Source organism: Haemaphysalis longicornis, unplaced genomic scaffold (genome assembly GCF_048455015.1).
Source record: "Haemaphysalis longicornis isolate Haplotype H1 unplaced genomic scaffold, Haemaphysalis longicornis Haplotype H1 scaffold_1, whole genome shotgun sequence".
NCBI classification, from domain to species: domain Eukaryota; kingdom Metazoa; phylum Arthropoda; class Arachnida; order Ixodida; family Ixodidae; genus Haemaphysalis; species Haemaphysalis longicornis.
In genome coordinates, this window is record NW_027526203.1 from 39,946,367 (window position 1) to 39,971,897 (window position 25,531).

Genomic DNA, 25,531 nt, shown 5'->3' on the forward strand with positions numbered 1-25,531 from the left:
AACTGCACACATCAGGAACTTCAAATATGTTCCCACATTATGAGGCTTGCAGTGAACCGCAAGAACATGTCCCACAACATGAAAGGATGGGAAAACACGGTGAAGAAAGACTCCCTCGCATAACATTTAGTGTGCGGCTAACACAATTAGTGAAGGAGCCCATGCCTGTTGCTCGAACCCTCGAGAATGCATGCTCGGTGATAGGAAGTGTTACAGGCTGCCGCAGGCGCAGGCAGAGAAAAATAACTAGCCAGGCGTTTACGCTTCCTGAATTTGTTTTCTGATGACAGCATTAATCAGCTCCTCCTTTGTTTCAAATGACCCCGGCATTTCTCGCTGCCCTGGAAAACTGGCACCGTGGACACTCCACTGCCCACTATTGCCAATGAATGGTGTCAGATGGAGCACACCATGCCCACTGGGAGCAGCAGCAGCAGCAGCAGGGGCTTGCAATGGCTCGGAGGGCCCACCCTGCACAGCCCCCTCGGTCCCCTGTGAGCCCAGCTGCCCCTTCCCTCCCTCCCTCCCCTCCCCCCCCCCCCCCCCCTTCCCCCGCAACGAACAGCCCCAGCCCACCTCGTCGTCCTGAAGAGGGGCCGCAGCACGACGTCGGCCAGCAGCCGCACCACAGGCGCCAGGCCCCGGGCGTCCGCTGAGGCCGCGTAGATCATCGTGTCCCTGCAACAAGGGGCCCCCCTCCTCACCGGGTGCGCCTCGACACCCGACCGGCACGACCCTGCTCCGGGCAACGGACAGAGCCGCCACCCCGAGGGAAACGCACACACGCGCCTGGCTTCTTCACGCACACACCAGCTTCCCTGACGTGTGCAAGCAGCAGCAAACAGAAAACCGTGAGACTAGGCGGGCAAACGTTCAAAGCTTCACACACTTTGCAAACAGCACTGGCCACTCCAAATGCTCTTTCCATTAGGGAAGAGAAAAGACGAGCAAGGAATGAAAAGAGCGGCAGCCACACGCTGCCTCGCGTATCACTAGGCCTGCCGGCCAAAGTCTGCTTGTTTGTGCACATGCCCCAACGGGTTGTCTTGGGCGACACGGGGAGCACACCACATGTGCAATTTTCCCATAAGCCTGGCTAAAAAGCAAGTGTGTGCAGATCCCGCGAGGGCACACATAGCTGGAGAGCAGCAGCTCCACGAGGGGAGGAGCACTCTCACCTGGAGCCCTGGCAGTCACAGATGCCGCCCTGCTTCTCCAGCTCCTGGAGCACCGCGTCGCGGTCCTTGAACTCCCGCGTCGACTGCGAGGAAGAGGCCTTCACTCACCCAGGGTCCAACAGTAGGCTTGTGCAAATAGTAATATTTTAGTTCAAAGCGAATTCGAAGCAAGTAGTCCTTGGGGTCGAATACTTTCGAAGCGAATTCGAATAGCTGTCAGGTGTCACTGAGCTTCCTGTCACTAAGACAGTGAGCTCCCGGCCCTGGCGGGACCTTCATAAAAAAGTTCTATACAGTGGAATCTTGATGATACGCTTCTGGGTGATACAAATTTCTGGATACATAATACGAATTTCTGATAAGTCCCAGCGAAATTGGATTGTTTGCAATGGGAAAAATTTCGGCTCTTACGAACGGACGTGCGCGGACCAGCGGATGATACGACCAAGCCGCGAGGCACCCGACCGCCGAGCGAGCAAGCGACGGCGACGTACGGGCTCTCTCCCCTCTTCGTCACTCTTTCTCCAGGGACGGCCGGGCTGTTGTTTTCTGCTCGCAAAAACGCGCCGCGCACGTCACAGGCGCGCTGACGCTGCCACAGAACCACCCGCACTAGAGATGCGTCGCTCAGGAGCGAGCCGGATCTTTTGAGCCGCTCTTTTTGAAGAGCGGGTGAGCCGTGGCTCGGTAACAGTGAGCGGATGTAGTGAGCGGAGAACCGGATGTACTTTTGCGCCGCTCTTCGGCTCTCCCGGCTCTTCCGCTCAGTTACTGAGCCGAAGAGCCCGGTCAAATGAGCCGTTTCTCTGCGCCAGCTATTGCCAGTGCGAGAAAGCAACTGCACTGCCGGGCCAGCTGGGGCTAATTTTCCATATTCCTCCAGTACCTCCTGTCGTGGGAGCAGACAATTCGAGTCGGAGAGCCAGATGTACTTTTAAGTCACTCTTTGGCTCTTCCGCTCAGTTACTGATCCAAAGAGCCGAAGAACGGCTCAAAAGATCCACCTCTTCGGGGCGAGTTTTGCACCATCTATTATCGACGCAAGAAAGCAACTGCCCTGCCTGGCCAGGTGGGGCTCATTTTCCAAATTCCTCCAGCGCCTCCTGTCATGTGAGCAGACAGTCCGAATTAGGAGAGCCGGTTCTTTTGAGCCATTTATCGGCTCTTCTGACCCGCTCTTTTCGAGAGCCGCTCTTCGCAAAGCGGATCTGGTGGATCTTCTGAGGGGCCATTTGGGAACAGCGGTTGAGAGATCGCGGTGGCGGCGAATGACAGATCGGGAGGCCGCAGTGGCAGCAGTGAACGAACTGCGTCTGTATTTTCAAAGTAATAGCAGAGTCCTTCAATGCTTTACTGGTCACGAAACTGCTCCGTAACTCAATGGAAGAGCTTCATATGCTGCGTTTGCCCGCCGCGCGGTGGCGCCACCCTCTCACTGAGGTCACTCCTCGGGCGGCGTTGCGCTGGCTCGAACGGCGGGGCCGCGGCGAGTTGTGTTTGTTTTGTGCGGGGAAAAAAATTTAACGTGCATATCGCGCTCTTGTGATGCGACTTAAGTAGTGCAACAACGAAGCCTAACATTTGTTGCATCCCGGGATGTCGTTCCTTGTACAACGATACCACAGAAAATGTTTCCTTGTTCTGTTGACCGAGCGACGGGGAGCTGCGAGAGAAATGAAGGCGCGCCATTCCAAGGCAAGAAACGGGAGATTTCAGCTTCGATTATAAGTGCGTGACAGTGCGTGGAAATGCACTGTGTGTGAGAATGGAAAAAGCAATGTACCCTTTTGAGAGCATCGTGGACCTAGAATTGTACAGGCGGCCACAGAATAAACCGGACCGAGCGAGCGGTGCGCGAAAACTATCGGTGCGACACCTTCCGGCCCAGCGCCTGCTGTCGAGATAGCGGAGGACGCATGCGTGTCCCTCCCTATAATTTGTGCATGTAGGTTTCTTTGATAGTGGCTGCAGCACTTCATTCCTCTCGAATGCGACGCACGGCGGCGTCTTGACAGGCGCGCCTATACCGAGCGGCGTGATGCTTGGCAGCTGCCGGCAGCGTGCGCCATGCGCTGATGCCGCGTAACTGTGCATTCATCTGAGAATGATTGTTCGGCGCTCTTTTTATCATTTTATTGACTGGAACGCAAACTGGCCTTGCAGAAAGACTACGATAAAGATTCCCACGTGACTAAACCAGTGGTAGTCGTTATGCGACGAACACACAGTTGATAGCAAGAACTGAAAACAGCGATTGTTTATTCGTTTCGTAACAAAAAGAAACATCGGTGATTTTCCTAGTGGTTCCCGATTAATTGTGTGTGAAGTTTCCGTCGTTTTCGATAACTTCACGAATGCGTCGGGGGAGCGACTCATAAAGCGACTTTATGATTTCGGGACGGGAGCGCAGGCGTCCCCATTCATCTTCCACTGCCTGCCACAACTCGTCCGCCGTGCGACCGCAGTCATTTCGTTTAGCGAGATTCATCTTCATAATCCCCCACACACTTTCTATCGCATTTAGGTCTGCTCCGCACGGAGGCCACCGCAGCTGTCGCACCGCGTGGTCCTCAAGCAGTGAGCTCACGACTCGTGCTGTGTGGACAGGGCTTCGGTCCTGTTGCAGGATGAAGCACCCGTCCATGAACGAGCAGTCCAGGACGTAGGGGAGCAGACTTGTAGTAATAATGTCACAGTACTGGGAAGCATTGAATGGCCCAGAAATTCTGACGAGGGGTCCCAGGCCGTCCGCACTCATTGCGCCCCATACGCTGACGGAGCACCGCCCACTGGAAAGGACGCTTTGGATGCAGCTTGGCTGGTATCTGATTGATTGATTGATTGTAGGGGTTTAACGCGCCGACGCAACGCAGGCGATGAGGCGCGCCGTAGTGGAGGGCTCTGGATTAATTTTGACCACCTGGGAATCTTTAACGTGCGCCGAAATCTCGTACACACGGGCGTTTTTGCTTTTCGCCTCCATCAGAAAAGCGGCCGCCGCGGCCGGGAATCGAACCCGCGACCTTGTGCTCAGCAGCTGAACGCCTTAGCCACTGAGCCACCGCGGCGGGTTTGGCTGGTATCTGAAAAATGAATGAAGCGAATTCGTATTCTAAATACAGAAATACATTCAAGAAGGATATCTCCGAGGAAAGATACCCCCAAGATATTCGGAGGGTATACTAGCTAAATCAATGAAAGGACACTCGCCGTGTTTGATAGTTTATATCGATTGAAATTACAGACCCACTTTTTTAGCGGGAGGCTGAACCCCCACTGCCACGTAGGCGAACAGTATCCTGTATAAAACTGCTTCAATTTCATCCACTTTCTATTGCGGGAATTAAAAAAATGCCCCGTTAGCTGATGTGGGTCACCTGAAGTGTTTCGTAAAAAAACAGCGACAAGGAGGTCCCGCGTACGGCTTCGGTCTTGGGACCTCCGTCTGTATTACAACCCATAAGTAAATATGTGTACATCCCTGAATAAAAATTGAATTGGAAAAAAAAAAATTGAATTGAAAAGAAACGCTTCACAAACGGTGCTTATAAAACTGCGATTAAAACGTTTCAAATGAACCCAGCTGAATAAAATTTACAGGGACATTGTATATCGGTTGCTCCGAAATGTAGGTATTAGCAGGCAGTTACGAATTGCTAGCCTTAACAATTACGCTTAGCGTTGCATTCGGGACCCCCCAAGGAATGCTCAGCAATTGTCACATTAAACCGTGCTCCCAATTTGACCTCTTGCGCTATAGTGTTTTATGTATCGTCTAGAATGCACATTACCAGCTACGTTTCACAGTTCAGTTTCGTACCTGCAGCTCATCGGACGCCAAACACGCCGCTGATGATCCCAGCGAGTGGAGAAAGTCGATTCGTCTGTGAATATAACTTCATTTTACTCGTCCGTTGTCCACTGCTCCACCGCCCGGGCGAACTCAAGCCTTTCCAGCCTCTGGCGGTCCGTCAGGTGCGGTTTCTGCGCTGCCACGCAACTCCCGAGTCCCACCTCCTTCAATCGCCTTCGAATGGTCTCGCAAGAGACATTCAATGACAGCTCCTGTCGAATTTCTTTTGCAGACAGGAAGGGATCTGCCACAGCGGCTGCGACAATCAGTAGTTCCTGCTCCTCACTGGTGACTTTAGGCCGCCCGCTGCGCTCTGCGTCAATAAGTCTGCCCTGATCATCGCGGTAAGCTCGAATAATGCGGCTTACAGAAGTCCTAGACCTCCCGGTGAGGCGGCGAATTTCCCGCTGAGTAGTCCCTTCGATGAGAAGTCGCACGATGTGCCTCCGTTGCTCGATGGGGACGCGGGACGGCATTCTTCACGAATCTGGTCATGCAGGACGAGTTACTTGCTTTATGCGCTTCATAGCTATCGCTGTCCAATGGGTGACATTGAAAGAAACACCTCATTGCTTTTCGATAGCAATTCACTTACAACGCACAATTGTGTATTTCACTCCATTCTTCCGAAGCGAATAAACCATCGCTGTTTTCAGTTCTTGCTATCAACTGTGTGTTCGTCGCATAACGACCAGCACTAGTTCAGTCCCGTGGGAATCTTTATCGTAGCCTTTCTTCAGCGCCAGTTTGCGTTCCAGTCACAAAAGTGATAAAAAGAGCGCCGAACAAATATTCTCAGATGAACTCACAGTTACGCGGCATCAGCGCATAGCGCACGCAGCCGGCTGCTGCCAAGCATCACGCCGCTCGGTAAGGCCGCCTGTCAAGGCGCCGCCGCGCGTCGCATTCGAGAGAAACTAAGTGCTGCAGCCGCAATCAAGAAAACCGACATGCACAACTATAGGGAGGGACACGCATGCGCCCTCCACTATCTCGACAGCAGGCGCTGGGCCGTAAGGCGTCGCGCCGATAATTTTCGCGCACCGCTCGCTTGGTCCGGTTTATTCTGTGGCCGCCTGTACAAGGTTAACTTAAAGCCGGATTTTTGCAATATCAGTCACGTTGTTGCGGTGCTTCATTACCTGTTTGCAAACTTGTATTACCTTGCGCTCAGGCTCGCGTGTAAAAAAGCTTTGGGACGTCCTTGTGCTTTTACTTTTCATATTTCCGCGAATTATCCCTTAGGGTTCGTCTTGTTTGTTTTGTAACCGCGCGTGGCTGATTCCGGTTTCTTATCTGGCGTTTCAACCGGAGCGCCCGTTTGCTCTTTTTGTCGTACGTCCCGTCGGGCAATATTGTTTGATATGAAAAGGGTGCCACCTTGTCGCCAACTTGATTTTTTGTTTCTTCGACAATGTTCTCGATCCCATTTCCATGGATCTGAAATTAATAACGTTCCGAGAGTAATGCATGCATAGCAAACGCCGCGCAACTCACTTTATTGACGTTCTTCTGTGCACGTCACACTGCGGACTGCTTCTTTGACATTTGTGTTTCATTCTAGTCTTCTATAGAACAGGAGCTCGCTAGCTCGCCGCGTTCAGATAAGCTTTGCGTCGTTCTTGGCTACGTGGCAATATTCTGTTTCCTCCGTGTGCTCCACATCGCAGCGTGAAAAAATAAATTTTTGTACGCTGGACCACGCTTTTTTGTCTCCCTTCGTAACATTGAATTTTTGTTGCGTGTGATAAAATCAGTTTTATTGTTCTTTTTTCGCTTCCTGTTTTTGCAAGTATTGCAAAGCGTGGAAGCAGAAAAACACATGGTGCAACATATATCTCTTCGTGTTTTGATCCTTCGCGTTTCTGCAGCGTTTTTAGATGTTCTCAAATATGTACCCACTCATTGAAACGACAATACTATTGGGCTATCTCTTTTAGTGTTCTGTGCATTCCAGAGCAATCAACGGATTCATTAAGCGTAGCCTGAACAACGCGTACTTGGTTTCTTTTTCAGTTTTTTTTTTTTATTGTATTATAGATAGGCCCGCAGCAGTCCGTGACTACGCAGCTACCGCATGTGTGGTATTTACATTGCTTTAAGAAAAGAAGAAATAGAGATTTAAAAATCCGAAAACACGGCGGCGCAGCACTTGTGCCAGAGCACGCAGAAGCCGCTGCCGTTCGCGGCCAAGTCTAGGGTAATTTACTACGAAAAAGAAAACCTCATTGAAGGCAGGTGATGAATGGACTATTCATCGCTAACTACTACGAAAAAAAAAACACTTAATCAGTGCGCAGACACCAAAAGCAGCGAGCGTTTGCACGCCAAGAGCAGGCCAATACGCCGCGAAAGCGGCGGCTGGATGACCTTCGTGCGGCGGTGGCGCCTGTAGTGGCGCGCGCGGTCCCTATATGAAACGAGCGCCGAAGTTTCGTGACCAGTAAAGCATTGAAGGACTCTGGTAATAGGAAAATAAACTCCTGTGATCATATTATTCACCACAGTTACATTTGTGCATGCAGCTGTTGTCCGGGTCAGGAACGAGCCGGGTCTTCTGAGCCGCTCAGTTCAGCGGCGATTCTCGGCTCCCGGCGGTTCTTTGGCAGAGCGGCTCTCCTAAGAACAGACGTTCAGCGGCTGCTCGCTCGAACAGAGAATCGTGCTGAGCATGGCTCTGGACGAGTCGTGTCGGCACGTTCAGGTAGAGTTACTAGAGGCGCATCGGTGGACCCAGCTGTGTCTTGTGTGTAACTTTCGCATCATCTGTTATCGCTGTCAAAAACCGGACCCGTCTGGCTTCGAATAAACTGAACAAAGTGTTGTTCACAAAACACAATATTAAAATTAGTTTCTTGTATCGTGTTTTCCAGAATCATTTTTTTCTGGCGTCACAGCTCACTAGTAGAGATCATATTTGTGAGGTATTAGAGTTGACACAAAATTGCATTTTTTTCTTTATATATTGACCGAGAGTGATCCTGAAATACCACTGACACATAAAAACTTTTGTAATGATGGTGAGGCTAATTCTTTTCACTACAAATACACCGGATGCTATGACAAAAGAACGATTTCCATAACAAGAAAAAGTTCCCCCACTTAACTCTTTCGGGACCGCCGGAAAAAGTGATGAAAAAGGGAGGTCTCGGTACAAATTTTTTATTACATAAAGCAAAGGCACCATCCTGCCTTAGCATATACCAAAATGCAGCTAATTATATGTTCTTTGACATACAATACCAAGTTTTACTTCAACACTGACGATAGAACCATGAAAAAATCTTAAAGTAAGAACTTCGTAAAAAAACTACAGAAAAAGATAGAAAAAAGCGTAAATATAAAAATATTAAAAAAGGATAAAATTATTTCAGGATATACAAAATCTAACACAATGCTTTGTTTTTTCATCGCGAAAGTTTGATGCGGCTAGCTGTAACTGGTTTTTTGATTTGTGTGTGATCTCTTTGGCACTAGGCCCATGGCTACGTCGTTGCCCAGGTACACGGCGGGCTCTCGTCTCGGCGAAAACTTGATCCGTTTCTGCGCTGGTGGCAGGAGATCACCACGATAGGTAGTTAACACCCTAACGAACAAATATAAACCAGCCAGAACATATTTCGAGCGCACATACCTACTCCAGAGCCAATTGAAACCGAAACCAACACCCACCTTTGAGCGCGATTCGATGTTCCAGGCTGATCGACACCCGAATCCTCACTCGAGCTGAAATCCGATCTCTAAAGTCGCATTCCGACTCTTCACTGCCACTCTCATTGTTAAAATCCACAGTAGAAGGCGAAGATATGCGAGACGAGACGAGGCGGATTTCTTATCGCGCTCGCGCGAGTATGACGCCATGTTTGTTTACATTCGAAACCACTGCCCGTCAGAATAAAATATCTGATGCGTTGCCACCTAGTGATAAAAAAAGAAACTTCACAAAAGAGAAAACTCCAGTTTTCAAACTATCTTCTAGATGTCGCTAGGTGTTCCATCGATCGAAAATTTGTATTCTGCAGGCTTGCGAAACCATCGATCATATGTGATCGATGGCCTATGGAGCGGTCCCGAAAGAGTTAAATTATAATATTATAAGCAATAATATAATCAACAGGACGAAATATGGTCACAAAGCAATGGCCTGTCATCTGATTCCTTTCGACTCTGCACGTGAGATTTACCCTGAGAACAGCGATGTAACACGGCGCACACGCTACTAACTCCGCTCATTGTAAAATTTTACACATAGTACAAGAACTGCGTTCTTGGTTCGGAGTAGGTTCTAGTGCAAGGTAGAACAGCTAATATAGTATATAAATCGAATAACCTTATTTGCCAGGGGGCTGACACAGTAGCCTGTGCCAACTTCTTGCCAAACGGCCTATTGGGCTGGTCCAAACCGGGCTACTCACGAACAGATGTACATTGTTCCACCCCTGCAACGTCACTTAAGCCAATCGGCCAGTGTTGAGTAAGACAAGTCCGAAGTGGCAGACTGCTGTGAGACTAAAACAAGCATAATGCACCCAGTACCAACAGCACTGCACATCGGAACTTATATGCTTCGGTGCATTTTCGTAACTTCAATTGTTTACCGCGCCATTCTTACTGCTGTAAAATGAATATGCATTACGTATCACATTGCATATGCATATGCATACATATGCAGTACAATTTACACTTCGGCCGTGGTTGATCTTGAAATACCGCAGACACAATTTTTTTGTAATGGCGATGGAACCAATTCTTTTCTGTACAAATACGCCGGATGTTGTTACAAAATAAATTTCCCAATAACAATTAAGTAATAATTTAGATTATGCATGCCTAACACAGGTTACAGACCTAAACGAACTGCTGAACCGTTCAAACGAACCGGTTCACTTCACTGAACTGAGCTGTTCTGAGTCGCTCCCTTAAGTGAGCCGTTTTGCCCATCTCTAACCTGCACACTGCGCGCGGCGCGGCCGGTGGCGGCAGCAATATGGCGGCGGCCGCCGCCGCAAGGTGGTGTCAAGAGCTCGAGCGACCGCTTCTAACTAAGCGCTCTCTAAAATGTCGCTCAAGGCACGCACGAAGTTGCTTGTGCGGTAAAGGAGCTTATAATGTGGACGAAAACGGTACTACAGTGGAATCTCGGTGATACGAATTCGGTTGATACGAATTTCGTTGTGATACGAATTTTTAAAATTTCCCGGCGAAAATGCATTGTATGCAATGTAAAAAAAATTTGGATGATCCGAACGCATTTACCACTCCGGTGCGGGTGATACGAACACGCAAGCCGCGAGCAGACGACTGCGGCCTGGACGGGAGGCGGGAGTGTTGGTGTGGTCGTGCGGCCTCGGTTGCGCGCGGGCACAAAAGCATTGAGCGTGAATCGCATGGAGCGTTTTCTGCTCGCGAAAACGCGCCGCACATGCCTCAGGCGCACTGACCCTGCCGCGTAACCACCTGCACGCACCGCGGCCGGCGGCGGCAACATGGCGGCGGCTTCGGCCGCGAAGTGGTGTCGGGAGCTCGAGCGACCACTTCTAAGCGCTCTCTAAATATCGCTCCCTGTTCTGTGCGAAGTTGCTTTAGCGGTAAAGGAGCTTATAATGTGGGTGAAAACGCTACTATAAAAACATCATCCCCGCCGCTAGTGAAAGCGCCCATTCAATATCTGCTGGGGTGTTAAGCCTAAACATCTCCGGCTCCGTTTTCAAACTGCCTCCTCCTCCCGCTGCCGCGCGCGTCGGGCGTCATTTTCCGAGCGAGGTAGCATCTGTCGCGGGGGCGAGGGTGAGCATGCGTTCTTTTTACTCCCGCGTTGACGATTTACTACCTCTGCCCACGGCCGGGCTAGAGCGGCGGCGTGCGCGCGTTGGTATCGACACAGCGCTGCGCCGCCGCCCTAGCCCGGCCGTGCTCCCTCAGCCTCGGTTGCCGCCAACCCGCCAACGTTGCCGCGAACGGCAGTGGGAAGAGCCTCATGACTTGCACCAATGGGGAGACGTGTGCCTCAAGGCGGCAATTTCGAAGCGCTCGCAGCAACTGGCTGGGCCACCTCCGCGGCGGATATTTGGCGTGGATGATATTTTATAGCGCAGTTTTCTCCCACTTTGCGAGCTCTTTCCCGCATGAGCAATTTAGTTTACACCTTAAGCTGCGTTTTAACAAAAGGTTACAAGCGGTCGCTGAAGCTACTTGAACCACACGGCAAGAGCCGACGCCATGTTGCCGCCGCCTGTCACATGCGCAGCACTGTTCCATTTTTTCTCGTTTTCTGGTGATACGAATTTTCGGGTGATACGAATATTTTTGCCGTCCCTTGAGATTCGTATGACCGAGATTCCATTGTATAAAACATCATCCACGCCGCTAGTAAAAGCGGCTATGCAATATCTACCGGAATGGTAAGCCTAAACATCCCTGGCGAAGCCAGCTGGCTGTCTCGAGCGCTTTGAAACTGCTGCCACGAGGCGCGCGCCTCCCCATTGGCGCAAGTCGTTAAGCTCCTCCCACTGCCGCGCGCGACGCGTGTCATTTTCTGAGCAAGGCTGAGGCAGAAGCTGCCGCGCGCGCGGAATCGTCGACGCGGGCATCAAAAAATCGCACGCGCAACGTCGACGCGCCCGAATCGTGTGCAAAAACCTGCGATGCGGGTCACGCTTGAGAAGGCTACAACATTCTGAATGTGGCTTAGCTTGTTTTGGCTCCACAAGTAGTCAAGATGTAGGCCTGATGTCAATGGCACTGCGGCTTGCCTAACAAAACCACTAACTTGAATGCAGTTTTGATATTCGTTCACCCCGAATACTTCGAAATATCGGAAATTTTAAATTCGAGTCAAGGCGAATTCCAATACTGCAATATTCGTTTGAATATTCGAAGACGCCGAATATTCGCACAAGCCTAGCCAACAGCCTTGGGCACACAAGACAGTGCACACGCTCCCACCTCGCATGGGCCAGAGCACCACAGTCCTGCTGTGGGCAGCCCTGCCAATCTGTTCCCCACGAAGTGGGAAGTTCCCAGTCCCCGCCTGTGTATCCACACGCAGCTTGATGAAAGGTTACAGGGATTCGTTGGCACCGCAACTTCGGACTGGCCAAGTTTCCGAGGAAGCAGCACAGCACCACCGCATGGGCAGGCACTCATTACTTCCGTTGCAAAACACTTACTCTACCTAGCTGTCACTGAAACTCCTACTAGAATTACCGATTCACAATGTACGACCCAGTTTTCCTCTCAAACTGCCACTCTCAGCGCACACAATATGCTGGACACCCCTCGACATAAAATCTCCTTGACAGTAAGCAAAATTTTGCTCTGCTTCCACCTGTCACTTTTCACTAAGAGGAAATCAGCTGGCTGTTTTATGCCAACTCACTGCTTCCCACCACTGCGACACACAGCAACAAGCCCAGCCCACTTGTTTGACAAGCGGTTGTTCTACATCACCCACGTTCGTGTAGACACCATGGAAACGGGGAGAGGCGTTCCGATCACACCCCGGTAACCTGAGGTGGTGGAGAAGGGGGTCATCCCAACGCCCACGGCTGGGATTGGCCACTCCGAGCCAACCAAAAGGAGCGCAGAAATTCCCCTGCTCCCGAGACATATCCGAGCAAGCGAAACTCCGTTTGGTTATTTTCTAACCTGGTAAAAAACCACCGTTACCACAAAAGCATTACACACGCTTGAGCTCTAAAAAAAAGGCAAACAACAAAATTAAATCCCCATGCACAGTCATGGACACAACAGCAGATGACAGATGGTGGTGGGGAACGGAAAGCAGCAACAAGGTAAGGCACGTGCCTTACAGTGACCTTCGCTGCTTCTCAGCTATTTGCGCTGGTTTCATACATTAGACTAGTGATCAAATTTCACCTGTGCATTTTCTGTGCTCCACAATATCTGGAAGCACACTGTGATGCAATCAGCAAAAATGAATGAGGCATCGTGACACCTGAAAAACATTTGCTAGCTAAGCTGTAGATGGCAGTAGGTAATTTTTTTTTCTTTTCAAGCAGCCAATGGAACAACAGTGAGCAGGAATAAGCATCCAGCTGAAGTGGCTGGATGCTTATCTTTTCGAGAGAAAACAGTGTGTGGTGCTTGAAGGCCTGAGTTCTTCAAGTATTTCTGTGTTATCTGGTGTCCCGCAGGGCTCAGTTTTAGGCCCACTTCTTTTTTTAATATTTATTAATGATCTCCTGAACTGCACTTCCAGTCGTACTAGATTGTACGCTGATGACTGCTGCATCTATCGTGATATAACCAGCGTAGCAGATGCGGACCTTTTGCAACGCGATCTTAACTCTGTTTTTTCTTGGTGCCAGTCGTGGGGGATGACGCTCAATCTAACAAAGTGTAATCTGGTAAGGTTCACCAACAAAAAGCACCCTCTACTTGTTGACTACTACATGGGCGGGGCATGTTTACCGGTAGCCACACAGTTTAAATACCTCGGAATCTTTTTCTCTTCTAACCTGTCCTGGAACCATCACGTCAATTATATGATAGTAAAAGCGAGCCGTGTGCTAAATTTCTTAAGACGCAATTTCAGGCAAGCTCCGACTAAGGTCAGGGAGACTTTGTATCTGACGAATGTGCGCCCCATTTTGGAATATGGTTGCAGTGTCTGGGACCCCTACACAAAGACAAACGTTGATGCACTAGAAAGAATACAGGCTCGCGCCGCTCGCTTCGTAACAGGCGATTACGATTTTTCTAAAAGATCAGCTGACATTTGCAGAAGACTTGGATGGCCTCTACTCGCTGAAAGACGCAAATACCTGAGACTCTCGTTGTTCTATAATATATTCAACTCGAGAACTGGCATTAAAAAAGAAACTTATTTAAAACAACCAACATACGTATCCCCTCGCACCGATCACTGTTTAAAGATTCGCGAGCTTAACTCCAGGATTAACACATTTAAGTACAGTTTCTTTCCCAAAACAATACATGACTGGAATGCTCTACCGGAGGAAATTGTCTGCTCTCCCCCATCTTGTTTTGGAAAGCGTTTGCAGGATTATATGCGTCAGTAATATCCCGCCGCCTTGTTTGCCGGGCTTACGGGTTATCTGTGTTACGAAGTGCTTGTTGCTGTACATCCTTTCTGTACATCTTCCTTTCTTGAAGTGCTCCTTTTCCAACGCCAATTCACCGCTTTGATGTATACTCATTATTTAAGGAAACGCAACCTGTTTGTTTGTTTGTTTATGCGACAATTGTATTTGTACTTTGTGTCTCTTTTTTTATTCCCCCTCCCCCCTACACTAATGCCTGGAAAGGCGATGTAGGTATTTGAATAAATAAAATAAATAAATAAATAAACAGTGCGGCACTGCTGAAATGTTAAAAGCCCAATTACCTTAGCGTGAAATTGTGGAAAAGATGCACCGGCCATCGACAACAGTAAACCAAACATGCCAAAGTTTCATCCAAGCCTGCGGTGCGCCTCACTATCTCGCGAGCAATGATGTCAGAAGAAGACTGGCTCATGGCCACTGCCTGTGCCCTTTTCAGATGGCAAGGCAGATTCGCGGCATCCATCAATTAAAATGTGAGTGTGCGAATGACCAGGTGTCATCTTGAAGAAGCTGGCCTTGATTGGCTTTAAGAGGGCATATAAAGCTAATCGTGAGCTTTGCTTTGCTGACATTACCAAGCTTAATATACACTCTACTAACAGGTTCTACGCTGCCGACAGAGGCGCCCAGAAACAAAATGGCAGCAGCGCTTGTGGGCAAACAAATGCCACGTGGTGCAGACTGACTCATGACCATGCTAGCGGCACTGAGCAATGGGAAAAAAAAGCGCTGATGCTTTGGAAGCCTTCGCCTAGTGACCTGTCAGGGGCCCCAACAAGCCGAGCCAGACATTGTACGACATAGCTCAAGGCACCAGTTTGAGCCGCTGCAATGTGGGCAAAAGACGCTTTAAGGCCCCAAGGGAAGCCAGGAGGCACTCACGCCGAACGCCAGCTTCTCCAGGAAGTGTGAGATGCCGCTGGGGTAGGGTGCCTCGTACCTCGAGCCAGAGTCGATCACCACTGCAACAGGACAGAGGGCCCCTTAGTGCACACACGGAACCACCCCGACCTGTGCCCGCTGGTGGGAGCCATGGACCCACCAAAGGAGCCCTCCCCCCGAGCCCCTGTGGCAGCCCGCCCTGGCTTGCCCTGGCTCGGCCTAACTATGCATGCACCTGCGAACCCGTATCAACCCCGGCGCCACCTCTTCGCACGTCCTCTGCGCGTGCCAGCGCCCAAGTGTCGATCATCGGCCAATGCGCTTCCACGCACTGCACAGCGGCACGTTTGTGCGCCCATGGGAGAAACAATTGTTGGAATCTTGTGGGCCATCCCTGCTCGACAAGACCAGGGGTCGGCAAGCGGCACAGAGTGCTCGCGTACTTTCTAGGGGCTGCAAACAGTTATTCTTGGCTTCAAAGCAATTAGCAAGCAAATCATGATATCGTTCCTACAGGTGCCAAATGAAGCTAATATAGCAAGAACACTGACAGAATTCCTTCAGTAACATGTGCAAAAGCAAAAGACTCGCTTTAAAGGGTTTGCACAATTTTTGTGTGGCATACAACAAACGCACAGAAACTATCCCGTTGTGTTTACCGTTGCTGGTGAAACCACAGGTGCCTCAGTGTAGTAGCACAATTAGGGTATAACTGCACCACTGCACTGAAGCTATCAACACACTTCCTTCTTGAAAAAGAAATTCCAATTGCAGTTCTATGAACGTGCACATCAGAGCTAAGGAAAGAATTCACCGTATGGGGCACTGCAAGGCATAGACCATTTACAGCGTGTAGTTAGGCCCGCTTAAACCAGATGGCACTAGCACCTCTACTACCACTTCCACATGCACCAGTCGCGAAACTCTGCTGCTTCATAATCCGGGCGGCTTGAGGCCCCGTCCTTTGTTGTTGAAGCTGAGGGGCCAGTGTACCGGCGCAGCATCTAGGGGATGGCAAAAACTGCACTTTGCCAAATGTTTACTTAATAACACAACTTAGTAAACGACAGCTTGCTTTTCACGTTAGAGAACCCTGAATTAGGTGACGTTTAGTTGTGTTTCCACGGTTTTTCCTTTTATGACTCACGGCAGCAGCCACAAGCACGGGTGAGTACTACTTCAGCAAACAGACAACAGACGACAACAGGCTCGTCGAACTGCCCCCTCCCTGCTTCCCCTTTTGCCGCAGCGCAGGGGGGCCAACCAGGGACCGGCTTTTGATGCATGGGGGGGCCTACGGGGAGCTTTACAACTGCTGTACATTGAGCATCTCTGGCCACCACTAGCCTTTGAGAGTGTCAGTTTCGGCTGTAGACTGCTATGGTCCGCTGCATGCATCATTAGCAAAATGTGTTAGGCAAGAAGAAAAGTCGCGATTTAATATTATTACAAGGATGGCGCAGGGAGGTGGTGTACTCTATATGCAGTCCAGGAAAGAGGAGTCGTGGCAAGGGAAGGCAAACTGGCTGTGGTTGATTGATCGTGGGGTTTTAACATGCCAACGCTACACAGGCGATGAGGCGCGCTGTACTGGAGAGCGCCGGATTAATTTTGACCACCTGGCGATCTTTAACATGCGCCGAAATCTCGATCACACGGGCGTTTTGCTTTTCACCTCCATCAGAAAAGCGGCCGCCGCAGCCGGGAACCGAACCTGCAGCCTCGTGCTCAGCAGCACAATGCCTTAGCCACTGAGCCACCGTGGCAGGTAGTCGAGCCCACTTATGACGATACCGTTTATAGCAATACATCAGATATAACGATGAACAAGTATGGCACCGTCCCCTTTTGTATGCTCTCTATGGTAAAATAAACCGCTTATTACAACACTCCAGTGCCACAACATCGGATATAACGACTGAATGCGGTCACAGTGTGCACTGACAATGTGAGCTGCCAACGGCCGATGGCATACCGTAAAAACCCGCGTATACGCTTCGAGCGCGGCCTGTAGGGGCGCCACTGAAATCCCCCTAGCGGCCCGTTTTGAAAGCAGCCGCGGGAGTCCGCGCCCCGCTCCCCAGTGCCGCCGCTGCTTTTGCGGCCCCTTCACGACTGAGATTTACCGTTTTCGGGCGTTTGAAATCCATGTTTATGTGGAGCAGTCACTCTGTTCGCAAATGGGGTATGTTTACGACAGTGTAAATGTTTCTGACGCGATCTAAGTGTGGTATATTCGGTCTGTATAGCGCCAGGTGTGTGTCACAGGCCAGCGTCGCGGAACCGGCATATGATGGAGCCGATTGTAGTTACACTGACTTGAATTTACTACCTGTGTCTCCGTAACCACCGGTTACTTAGGTGTTCATGCTACGGCTATACACTACGATTTAAATCGGTTTTGTGCACTTACATAATCAGCGAAGCACTCATACCTGACAGCACGCCAGTTACGTTACGTTTGCCAATATTATACCTCAGATATTGATCACCACCATTTACAAGCCAGTCTGTGTTAATTTCGGGAATATTCAACAAAAGTACGATGGACAATGCATAATTATACTCGGGGATCAGCACACGACAGAGTCGTCTTGTCGTGAAGTGAGCGCCCGCAAACATTCATCTGCTACATACGTATATCCTCTGCGAGCAGCGCGGAGACGGGCTTAGAATATAATCCGTGTCCGCGACTAAATGCTTCTTCAAAATATCGTCATATGGCACAGGAAGCCTGCAGAATGAAGCAGAAACTGAAATCAGAGGGCCTTATCACATTGGTCGTTGGAATTCCAACGAGACATCATCGCTTGTTGAACAGCCTACCCTGTATACTTCCAAAAATGCGTGCGCCGTAGGATCAGCTCTTCGTTGAAGTAGAAAAACGAAAGGGAAGTGAACGCGAGATTTGTGTGTGGGATTACTAAAACGTTCATTGCTGGATTCCGCTCCCCCCCCTCCCCCCCCGCCGATGTCTCGCGAAATACCAGTGAATTTCGCGTCTAGTGAACCCTACCTGGCTTAAGTTTCAACGAACATACGTATTTAGCATGTCAGAAGCTGCACTGTTTTTTTTTCGTTTCCGTTAGAGCAATTATGTTTCTTCCGCACTTGCACATCATTTATTTTTCCGTGGTTTCATTAAATTGCCTTGGTTCTTGCTATATTGCGTGTGTGGGCACATATTTAACGACGCACAGGCTTGAAATATACTTAACACTTTCGCATGGTTTATATTCTTATAAAAGGCATAAGTTATTGTCCAAGAATGGGTAATCACATCCCCGAAACATATTTTTCTGCGACGTATATATTCTAAACGAAGCCGCATTCGTTGTCCACGCTGCAAAATGAAGCCAACCTCTCATTGTGCCAGCATCAGGTCTAAACGAGGCGAAAGTAGAATTCATTTGTGCCTGATGTTTTGGAGGTGACATGGGTGATATGTTGCTGCCGCCGCCGACGCCCGGAAGAGCGGCGATGAAGCGCGCAGAACCGCGTCCCCAGGTAGCTCTTCGAGGCGATCGCGTACTCTACGAAGACGCAGCTGCTTTTTAAGTGACATAACGTACTCTTTGCCTATAGACATCACCATAACAAGTTTGTTTTAGGGCGCGGAAAGGCGAAAAGAAGCGAAACAGAGCCCAAACACTGCACGAGCCCCTGTCAGCCACGCAGCGCAAATCCCGTCAACACCGCGGAGAAGCGGCGGCAGGCGGTGCAGCGATCGGGAAGCTCGAGGCGTATAGCCCGGGGCTTTTTTTCTAAATTTTAGGATGCAAAATTTCGGCCCCGTACTATATGCGGATCCCAAAAATTTTCGGCTCAAATTCAGTTTTGGTTTCGGTTTCAGCATTGGGCGGTGCTATCATCATCATCAGGTTTCTGCGCGCTTCTGTGTTAGGTAGCGTTAGTGGCCTTAGTCCTAGAGACCTACAGGTACAGGAATGCAACAGTGGCCATTGCAATCACTTGGCGCACATCACGACGGCCACGATTTTACTTCTGTGATTTTACGCCATGTCAGGACCGTGCAGGCAGTACTTGGCTGCCTTTAAAAAAAGTTATTTCTGCTGTCGAAACCATCAGCAACTGTGCTGTGGAGCGGCAGTTCAAGTTGAACGAGCGGAGGATTCGCAGTTGGAGGAAGCAGAAGGAAGCCCTTTTTGCATGCAGCGGCCAGAGAAAAAGTTTCCAGGGACCAAAAAATGGAGCGTTTCCCGACGTGAAACGAGAACTGACGGACTTTGTTCGGGAGCAACGAGCTGCACATCTCGCTGTGAACATCAAGCTGCTCCAAGCAAAGGCAAGGGAGATCGCTCAGACAAAGGCATTCAGCGGGCAGACTTCAAGGCAAGCAAGCATTGGGTGTGTCACTCCATGCGCCGCGCTGGGTTCTCCATACGCCGGCGTACGTCGATCTCGCAGAAGCTGCCAGAAAGCTACGAAGAGCTATTTGTGGCATTTCAGGCCTTTTTGTGGCCTCTATCTCAAATGCGCTTGATGGCACGGAGGATGAGGTGTTGTGGAAGGACATTTCCAACAAGGGAGCTCGGAAGAGAGTGCGTCAGACGAGGACGACGAATAATCAAGTGTGTAAACAAATGCATTTTTCTCTTTTCCTCGAAATATATTTGCGTGAAAACGTTTCCTCTCGCGTTTGCTATCCCCGAATTACCCCTCGGACTATATGCGGGTTCGAACTATACACGGGTTTTTATGATACGCTGCGAGCCGTGATGCGCCTCATCCCTTCCACTCCTCTGAAAACGAGTCGACCGCGCTGTTTATGAGGAAGTGAGGGAAAAGGAGAAAAGCTTTCCTTCAACAACCCCCCTACCGGTGCCGGCACTTTGGCATTGTCTCCGCACCCGCTCGCTCGCTCGCTCGCGCGATTGGTTTTTGCATCACTAGAGCACAGTTTTGAATCTGACTGGGTGCCTCTTCAACTGCCTCCGTCTTTCCGCGGATGGGAGGTCAGGGCGGATGTTTTGGACACGTCCAAGTGCCTCACTGAAGAGGCGATTGTTGCATGGATACACACTGCAGACAGCGGTGACAGCAACGACTCTGACAACGTGGCTGTGCAGCCTACTCAGGTAGTGTCTTTGCAGGAGGCCTAAAGCATGATACAGTCCCTCTGGGACTTCGTTTCAGCCAAGGACCTTTTGCTCAGCTAGGTGAAGTCCCTATAGATGCTCTTAAAAAAGATCTGGCAAGCTCCGCATGCAGAAAACAAAGCTGACCGACTATGCCTTCTTTTCTGCAAGTAAGTAGTAATACGTCCTTGCTTGCGTGCAAATAAAATCATGTAAACTGTTTCGTCATTTTTTTTTTCTCAACCCACTTATAACAATTATCGGTTGTAACGACGGGATTTTCTTAGCACTTGGATATTGTTTTAAGTGAACTTGACTGTAGATGAAATTTGGGCAAAGTCAAATTTGAGTCCACTTGGCCTTTAAAATGAGCTGGTAGAGTATGAACGAGCCACTTTTGCTGCTCCGAGAAAACATGTATTCAGTGCATGCGCGCCTTAAGCTAGTCAGTGCGAATGTGTCACTGCAACTGACCCGCCTGACGTAACCCGATAGAGGACAAAGGCACAGCAGTAGCAGCAGTGGAAGCAGGCGGCTACCCACCCCCCACGGTGCAGAACTGTCCGAACTTGTTCTGGGAGGCAACACGCAGGCCGTTGGCGAGCGTGGTCACCTCGGTGGCCTGGTCCTGGGCCGAGGGCACCGCATACACGGGCTGCGGCACGCCGGGCAGCGGCTGCGACAGCGGCACCCGATCCCCCGTGGACAGGGCCCTCCTGTCGGGGTGCAGGGAGAAGCGTCAGGAAAGGCTCCCTCCCCAGCACTCACCACTAACGCACAAGGGGGCTCACAGACAGGCCCATTCACACACTACCATGTGCAACACCGCAAATGCATGGTGAAGCGGAAAGGGGAACCTCTAAAACTCCTGCGGCGCATATGTTTTCAAAGAGACAAGCCTCAGGCAGCAAGACGTAAAATAGGGCGTCTCACCACAGGCAAAAGCTTTTCATTTGGTTCAAATGGTACAGGTACTATCAAATGGTGCATGTAGGCAAACACCACAGCCTGCTGCCCCTACTTCTTACTGCGCACATACAGAACAACCAGAGGTACAAGTCAGCTACAGTCGGCTAAAAGCTCCACCGGCTACAGTGCTCAATCACAGCCACAGAAAACTTTACTGCAGGCCCATCCAGCATTCATTTCCTACACTTTCTCCCAGGCGGCAGCACCTCGCCCACAAGTTCCTTGGGGGACGGCCACAAGGGCAGGGCTGATGTCTCACTCCACCTGGACGCACCGAAATGGCACCAAGGAGACCTTTCTTATTGGCCTCCAACCTTTGGGACACAAGTGGAAGCCAATGAGAAAAGCTTCGGGAAAGACAAAGAAAGTCGGGTCAAGCCAGGTGCTCTGGGCACTTTCCAAAGTGCTCTTAAACATCACGAAAAATATTGAAGAAAAACGCCAGCTTTAATGACTCACTTTTTTCTCAGCAAACAAGCCATCAATTGCTGCAGAACAAAAGCCAAGAGAGCTACGAAATACGTGATCTTTTAAAGTCAACACGAAGAGCCCTAAACTCTGGAGTTATATTTAACGTGCCAGAAAACGACAGTCGGGACAAAATTATTCACAGCCTGGTAACCTACACCCACGACCTCCACATACTAGACGCCAAGTGGCTGCGAAATTCCACCCTGGTGAAAGTGCTGTTTCAGGGACCCCACATGCCATCCTCGGTTTGCAAAGGGCTGCCACCGTTCAAGAGAAAATCAGAGGCATACTTCAACTGTTGGCAGTCGGGCCATTGAAAAAAACGTCTGCCCGAATCAACCACCGACCCAAGGATGCTCTGTGTGCGGCCTAGTGCAAGCCCCAAAACAGCACTCGTGAAAATAATACAAATGGCATCCTGTGCAGAGAGGCCCACACGACAGGAGCCGTGGGTTTCCCTAGGCATTGACACCCACACATCAAGAACGAGACACCAAGGATACCAACAACCAACAGAACAGCCCCAACCAAGGCAAGCCATCCCAGGAGCAGGGGAACCGCAACTACAAGACTACCAAACCCGCCGAGAAGACAACACAGGAGAAACAACTGCCACCACTGGGGCAGAAGCAGACTCACACCCACGCTCTCCCAGGAACGACCGGCACCGCAACAACAAAGACACCAGCAAAGGCGAGAACCCAATTAAGGCTTTTTCGCTCCCAACTTCGCCCCCCTCCCCTACATACTCCATCACCCACAGCTCCGGATAGCCAACTGGACCTAATTCTAAAAGAGATGCAAAATACGCGAGCCGACATGGCGCTACTTAGAAGCGTGAATGCCGAACTGAGGGCAGAGAATATAGTAACCTAAAGGGCCATGCAGACAAAATGCAAGCTCAGTTCTTTAGAAAGATTGCCTTGTTGAAATAACCAGGGTTCGGACAGGCTTCAAAGGCAAAAATTCAAGGGTTTTCAAAGACTTTCAAGGACAACAAAAGACATTTTCAAGGACCCCATCTGATGCTTTACCTGGAATTATTTATACTATAAATTTTCAGCACAATGCAAAAGTTGCCTGTTGCACAATACCGCAAACAAGGCACTCGAGTACAGCACCAGGTACTCTTGTAAAGAGGCTACTACCTGCTCTCTTCATGTTATGGCTTTTTAGCGCAGGATCTCCCATTGACCAAGTGTTAAACATTTTACTGCATGGTTTACATTCCATGCAATTCACGCTTTTTGGGTCTGGCAGAACCATGCCTTTGTACAGATCGTTGCTCAGCCACAACTGCTGAAAGTTGCACTTCTCAGGTTTGACGAACTTCAACTATGTTCACGTCCATCATTTGAGCGAATAAGCGAGTGTCCACAGGCTACGGAAGAAGGATGCTAGATGGCAGAACCCGGATTCCATTGGATTGAAAAGTTCATGCTCCGAATGCTGCCTCATGCTTAAAAATCTGCTGAATGTGTTGTAATTTTGCACACTACACTGAAACATGACGGTTACATCTTTTTTACATTAGTTAAACTTAAAATCAATGAACCATTTTAAATTCTTGTAAAAGACAAGCTACTGATTATGACCCCGAAAAAAATCAAGGGTTTTCAAGGACAGCTAAAAAATTCCACGACTTTCCAGGCTTTAAAAATGACACTTCTAAATCCAAGGGTTTTCAAAAATAACACTGACACCACTTTCAACACAAACTTCACCCAAATAAGCTATATTATTAGGAATGGCCATGCGTCCCGCCAGCTCACTTCCTGTACTAGAACCTATGACGAATTATGGGCAGCTGTGCGATTGGCTGCAGCCAGCAAAAGCAAACACGAGCTAGGCATGGCTTATAAGCTTGCAGAACGAGCTATTTGCACTTAAACTTAGTGCACATGCTTTTTATAGCAGTAAGAATGTTGGGTAAACAATAAAGGTTACGAAAGTACACAAGCACCAGTGCGTACTGCTGATGGTACTGCACACACTATGCTTGTGAATAGCAGTCCAGAGCTTTGAGGTCGTCTCACCACAGTCCGATTTGGAGTAAGCGGAATTGTCTTACGTGACCCTGTTTGTGGAGCATACCCAATGACACGATTACTACTAACCGTAACAAAAACAAGCCAGGTGCAAACACGGTCAGAAACAAAGTGGGTGTGGACAGCGGTACTGGTGGTATGGTGGCACAATCTAGGAGGACTGACCGTAAACAAGGCGTTTCACAGTGTGCTGCAGACTAAACAGAGCACTAACGTTTGTTGGACACCTGCTCTGAATACGTCATCGCAGACAACACAAAACACACGATCTAGCGGGAGGATCAATATCTGGTTTAAACTGTTTCTCAGGGAATAAAGCAGCGTTTGCTGCCAGGCAAGCACTGGGGGCACTACAAAACAACAAATCTTCTGAATTAAAGAAACTTGTATTTTGTCCGCATGGCCCCTTTAAAGCAAAGGCTTCTATTAATTATACCAGCTGTACTCAACAAATTCTACACGTTTGACGGCAGCATTGTTGTTTACCATGTGCCCACCGCGGAGAATGTGCTTGTTACAACGTAAACACTGCCACGGCTAGGCTATCGCATATGGAAATGAACCCTAACCACGCCCTAGTCTCCCTTCATTCACGCCACAGACCACAGAAACAAACAACACCAAGTACGGGCTGCTGACACCTTTGGCATGCTACACAAGCCTTGGTTAGGACTGCTGTGTTCCTCTCGATTGCACAGACAGTGATGGACACAATATTCTGGACTACACGAGCGCGTGGCGAAAACCACCACCGTGAACTCTGCTGTCGAGACCAATGCGGCGCACATGCGCGTCGCTGAGTAATAGCAGGCACGCAAGTTTTTTGGCTTTCAGCAGCCCTTCTATGATCGGCAGTGCCTCTGTATCATTCCTTTTGATGTGACAACCAATCTACGGCCAGATGGGCCAATTTAGCGGTTTTTGCGTTTGTGCTGTTTGTCTTCTGTATAATCGCCCCTCAGAAAGGTTTTTTGAATCTTTTGATAGTCAGCAGGCTAAGCCTGTGTCACCAAAGAAACAAACAAACAAAAACATTTCGAGTAACTATAGCACACCGAGAAAACATGCGCGACTGCCTGCTCAATCGGCATGTACTCAATGCTGTAGATGTATCATTTGCACGCACGGGATGCTACAAAGGCAACGCTCCGTGGCACATTATTGACAAGCGGAGTGCGGCTGCCAAAAGCTAGGAAACTTGCATGCCTACGCATCATGTGTGTCCTGACCGCCATGCCCATTGAGGGCATGTCCCGAATACTGTGCCTGCCTGCCACAAGGCCCTTTGGAATGTGCAACCATTTGGGGCATGATTTCTCGCCCCTCCCAACCCACAGCCGGTTCCCATTTTCTCACCCCCCAGCAGCATTCCGCTCTCACTCTCTCCCCGTTCCCTTCATACGGGCTCGTCCTTGGACAGCCCTATATAGCGGCCACTCAAGTAGAGGGGTTTCTTCAGGAGACCAGTGCACCCACGTCTGGCGGCAAGAACGCGGTCTCTGCCTGATTCCAACACCTTTCGGTATTAAAAGGAGACAGCATCTTATTATTTTTACACAGCCATGGTGCCTGCGAGAGGCAGCCTCGCCAACGGACTATCAGAACCGCCTTCCCGCTTGCAGCACTCAGATGCACTGCCAGGCACAGTGCACTATTCAACGGACGAGAGAACATTTCGGCCACCTCCGCTGCACGCAGTGAGGTGCCACCACACAGCAGCCCATTACGTTCTTGACTCCTTCATCCATAGAAACCCCGCCCATCTTTCACAACGGCACTGGGAAGTCCAGACTGCCGCGGTTAGGGAAACCGCGTTCCTTCAATCCACGTGTTAGGCAAATTCCGACTAAATGAGTGTTTGTTTTACGCGCTCAAAACCCCTCTGCACACGGCAGTTCCCCGCGGCAGAGGAACCAACTGGCAACCTCGTTAGTTCGATTAG

At 49.8% G+C, this 25,531-nt stretch overlaps 1 protein-coding gene across 1 annotated transcript in view; it reads right to left on the reverse strand.

The window, feature by feature from the left end:
• Positions 1-25,531, reverse strand: part of LOC144176001 (mitochondrial-processing peptidase subunit alpha-like) — a gene marked incomplete in the record, with an annotated part of 62,635 nt that overhangs the window by 36,526 nt on the left and 578 nt on the right. Inside the window, 4 exon segments of the mRNA XM_077705090.1 lie at positions 585-678; positions 1,179-1,261; positions 15,003-15,082; positions 20,645-20,817. Of these exon segments, the coding sequence (XP_077561216.1) occupies positions 585-678; positions 1,179-1,261; positions 15,003-15,082; positions 20,645-20,817 (430 nt within the window).